The 4,759-nt window shown below is 36.3% G+C and overlaps 1 protein-coding gene across 1 annotated transcript in view; it reads left to right on the forward strand.

Annotated features, from left to right (window-relative positions):
- Positions 1-4,759, forward strand: part of LOC106872123 (CCR4-NOT transcription complex subunit 1-like) — a 62,422-nt gene that overhangs the window by 29,787 nt on the left and 27,876 nt on the right. Inside the window, 6 exon segments of the mRNA XM_052967370.1 lie at positions 64-236; positions 1,123-1,247; positions 1,351-1,461; positions 1,616-1,694; positions 3,123-3,347; positions 4,618-4,759. The exon segment at positions 4,618-4,759 is cut by the window's right edge and continues 24 nt beyond it. Coding sequence (XP_052823330.1) covers positions 64-236; positions 1,123-1,247; positions 1,351-1,461; positions 1,616-1,694; positions 3,123-3,347; positions 4,618-4,759 — 855 coding nt within the window.

Raw genomic sequence — 4,759 nt, forward strand, 5'->3', positions numbered from 1 at the left:
TTGTTGTGCTAATCTTTGTGTGCTAAGTTGATTTTTTTTTTTCTTCTTTTCTCCTGTTCATAGGCGAACTCAACATATTTCCTGAGAGTAGTCAACAATTCAGTAAAGATGTTGAAGATGAAGCGAATTCCTATTTTCAGAAGATTTACAATCAACCACCCCATCAAGCCTTGTCTATCGACGAAGTGCTTGAGATGTTAAAAAGATTCAGGGAGTCCCAAAATAAAAGAGAGCGGGTAAAGTATTTGTATATAAGATAATTATTATTTGTGATGCAAACTGCAGTAATATTTTCCATTCTAGTTTCCTGGTGTCCTCCAATATATATGCCATCCTGATATAACTTACATTTTAAGTGTGCAGATTTTCATGAGCAAATCCTGTCACAATAGTTAGCAAAGTTGGATAAAGTAACAAGTAGTAGCCAAAGTCTTCTGTACAATACTGCACAATTGTTATTTGTTAATGTTAGGCCAATGTCTGTAACGTTAGCCTAACTTATATTTTAATCAGTGCCTCCGATCCAGACAAATTTCTTCTTTACAATTTCTTGTGTACTCTTGGGGAGGTGTACACTTTTCTTATCTGAATAAAATGCTCAGAAGTTGTAGGTCAGCCTTTACTTGATTTCATAATTATAAATTTTATCCTTCTGACTAATTTCCATGAAATCTCATGTGTGACATTTGTATGCTTTGTCTGTGATAGATTCATTAAAATTGCTGTCTTATTGACCCATTCCTATTTTTAGTTTGTTTGTTTTTTTTTTTAACTTTAAATACTTAGTTATGTATTTCACTTGATGTTATGTATTAAATACTTAATGTTACATATTTCACTTTTACTCTTGTTTGAATACTGATACATTGTTTTTCCCCAAGCCTAGGGAAGCTGTTAACACTCAAGATTTTGTCACTAGAGTTCTTTCTCTTATAGATTACCTATATTCACAACATATTAGTTACTATAAGTAGCTATGGGCTTAATATGCTAAAATGTTTAGACATTTCTTGTAATATGCGATCTTTTGATAGCCTTTCAGTCAGTCCATTTTGTTTGTATTTATTGTAAAGCTTTTTAAAAAATTTTTTATCATGAAATTTTTTTTCTTTTAATTTGTAGGAAGTATGTCAATGTATGCTGCGAAATCTATTTGAAGAATATTGCTTTTTCCCTCAATATCCAGAAAGGGAGCTTCACATCACAGCCGTCCTCTTTGGTGGGATCATTGAACAGGGATTAGTCACGTAAGTTGACGAAATCTTTGTATATTGTATACAGCTTGTTTTATTTTATTTTTTAAAAATTTGTTTTGCAAGCCTTCTTTTGAAATTATTAAAATTTTTTCAGCTATATGTCCCTTGGAATAGCATTACGATATGTATTAGAAGCACTTCGGAAACCACATGCAAGTAAGATGTATTTTTTTGGGATTGCAGCTTTAGACAAGTTCAAAACTCGGTAGGTGGCTATTTACATTTGGTTTATTACTAATTTTTACTCTTGAAATATTTTCCTATATCTTCACATATTTTATTTACGTAATCCAGTTTACTCAATATTTTCTGACTGAATGATGTGATATTTTGTATCTTTTTTTAACCTATTCTTTCAGATTAAAAGATTATCCTCAATATTGTCAGCATGTAGCCGCTATACCTCATTTCTCTCAGTTCCCGCAGCATCTAATTGATGTAAATATTTCACCATAATTTTATTGTTTAAAAAATCTAATTTTTTTTTTTCTCTCCTTGCATCATCATCATCATCATCGTTTAACGTCCGCTTTCCATGCTAGCATGGGTTGGACGATTTGACTGAGGACTGGTGAACCAGATGGCTACACCAGGCTCCAATCTGATTTGGCGGTGTTTCTACAGCTGGATGCCCTTCCTAATACCAACCACTCCGAGAGTGTAGTGGGTGCTTTTACGTGCCACCGGCATGAAGGCCAGTCAGGCGGTACTGGCAACGGCCACGCTCAAAATGGTGTATTTTACATGCCACCTGCACAGGAGCCAGTCCAGCGGCACTGGCAACGATCTCGCTCAAAAGTCTTTACACGTGCCACCGGCACATGTGCCAGAAAGGTGACGCTGGGCACAGGTGCCTGTAATATTTCAAGCATTTCCCTGGATAGATTGTGCTGGTGTTTAGAAGTTTTAAACAGTTTTCGTTATTGCTATGTTTAAACTACTGATAATTGTTGCATCAATATTATTGCCTGGATGGATCACTGACCCATGCCATCACTGCTTTTAACCTACTCTTTCACCATTACCACTTTGTCTCTCCCTTTTCCTTTACACTAATCCCTAACCTCTCTCTATCCCTTCCCTTCTCCCCTATCTCCTTTGTTACTCCCACCCCATCCTTGTTCCGTCTCTTCTCTTTATTTCCATTCTCTCTATCTTGGAGACTCTTCTACTCTGGGCTTCAAGGCAACTCCACCTGTGTTGGTACCGCAAAAGTGCCCAGTACACTCTTTAGGTGGTTAGTAATTGATTGAAGCAGCAACAACGCACAGCTTTAGAGGGTTCTTTAGTCTTGTTGATGGCGAAGGCAATCTCTGTAGTGCTGGTCTCATGAAAAAAATGCGAGTACACCATGCAGAGTGGTTGACATTAAGAAGTGTGTCTGGCTGTAGAAGCCATGTCAAAAATGGGACATTGGAACATGACAGGTCCTCTGACCCATTGGATCCTGTTGAACTTTTCAACTCCTGCTAGCATGAAGAATGGACATAATGTTGATGAAAGTGGAAGGTTTTCTGTTTATTCCAACTTGGACCTCAGTTAACCTTCCTTAACTATCGACCTCCCCACCATTTATTTTTTAATAACTAATTGGGTATACAATTGAATGTAATCTATAACAAAATAATTTTTAAATTATAAACTTAGAAATTAAAAGTTAAAACTCTATGATTGTTTTACAGTGTTTGTTTTCTAGTATAAAATTGAATTGAATTTTTGAAAGTATGTTTTAAAAAGTATATCTTATTTCAGTTTTATTACAATGTCAGTATAAAAGTTATACTTTAGCAAACCTTTGAATGAAAAATCTGTTTTACATCTCTTATTTAAAAACTGTTAATTTAACATAATCGTTTTATTTTTCAGTTTGTGGAGTATGGAGCTACATCTCAAGAACCACCATCACATTCTCAGACCACTCAAAATCTTACGGGAGCAGGTATGGCTATTGTTCCTGCACAAGTGCCTGTTACCACTGTACCTAGCGTTCCAAAGAGCTTGCAGCCGTTATCTATTCCTTCCACAACTGCACCATCAGTTTCAAATGCTATCAATTCAAATGCGATCAGTAAACCTGGGACCATACCAAAAGTAAGTTATTTTCCTGACATTTCTTTGTATTTCTTGTTTTAGTCATTGGTCTGCAGCCATGCAGGGGCATGGCATTGAATGGTTTAGTCAAACAGATTGACCCAACACTTATTTTTAAAATTTGGTATTCTGTCTCTGTTGTCAAATCATTGAGTATAGAGACATAAACAAACTAACACTGGTTGTCCGGTAGTGTGGAAGGACAAACAGAAAACACATACATACATACACATGGTTGGCTGTCACATGGTTTCCCTCTGCCAAATCCACTCATAAGGCTTTGGTCAGCCTGGAACTATAATAGACACTTACCCAGGGTGCTGCACAAAGGAACTGAACCTAAGACCTTGTTCAGAATCAAGCTTCTTATCCACATAACCATATCTGTGCCTTTAGATTCAGTAGTTAATGGTTAGGTCTGTGTTTAAGTTTATAGATGTCCCTAAGATTTACAAGCAATCTCTTTATATTAATTTCTCTTAAAGAAATACTTCTTTGAAGCCATAATTCTCTCATGGAAATAGAGGTAGAGATAGGGAATCAGGTTTGCAGTGATTATTTCGGCAACACCTCAAAATATTTTACTAGTGTAGGTATGACTCAGAAAGAGTTGAGTGCTGTATGTTGTAATTAAATTGAAATCTCACCATGTTATGTACTGCTGTGTACATGTCTTTATCTGTAAGACCACCAAAATATCCTCTTCATTGTGTTGGTGGTCTTGTTGGTAAAGACTTGTTGATGGGCATGACAGCATGGTCAAGAAGTTTGCTTTACAAGCACATAGTTTTGTGTTCAATCCCACTGCATGGCACCTTGGGCAAGTGTCTTCTATTATAGCCCCAAGCCACCCAAAGCTTTGCGAGTGGAGTTGGTAGTGGGACCTGAAAGTAGCTAATTACTTGTGTGTGGGTGTGTTTGTATCACCTTGTCTTGGCATTGCCCGATAATTGTAAATGGGGGTCACTGTCATACAAGTAGTGTCATTCTTTTTAATATTCTGCAAAAAACATGCCCGGCCATGGGGGAAATATTGCATTACTTGGTAACAAGTGAGGGTTAGCAATGGGAAGGGCATCCGGCTAAAGAAGTTCTGTTTTGATAAACTCCATGTGACCCTTATAAGCATGGGAAGATGGATGTTGAAATGATGAAATTTAAAACTCCCAAATAAATTTTATAGTACAGATTTTTAATATATTGTACACATCAAAATGGAATTTTAATTAAAATAGTGTTTGATTATAAGATGTAATTTAACCTTTTGTAGCCTTCCATTGCTAACGCCACCAACATCGACACACTGATTGCTGGACAACAGAAAGAAGAAATTGCTATTCCACCTGAGACGTTTCAAGATAAAGTATTTTTCATATTCAATAATCTTTCCATGTCGAATATGGTCCAAAAGG

Source organism: Octopus bimaculoides, chromosome 4 (assembly GCF_001194135.2).
Source record: "Octopus bimaculoides isolate UCB-OBI-ISO-001 chromosome 4, ASM119413v2, whole genome shotgun sequence".
Taxonomy (NCBI): domain Eukaryota; kingdom Metazoa; phylum Mollusca; class Cephalopoda; order Octopoda; family Octopodidae; genus Octopus; species Octopus bimaculoides.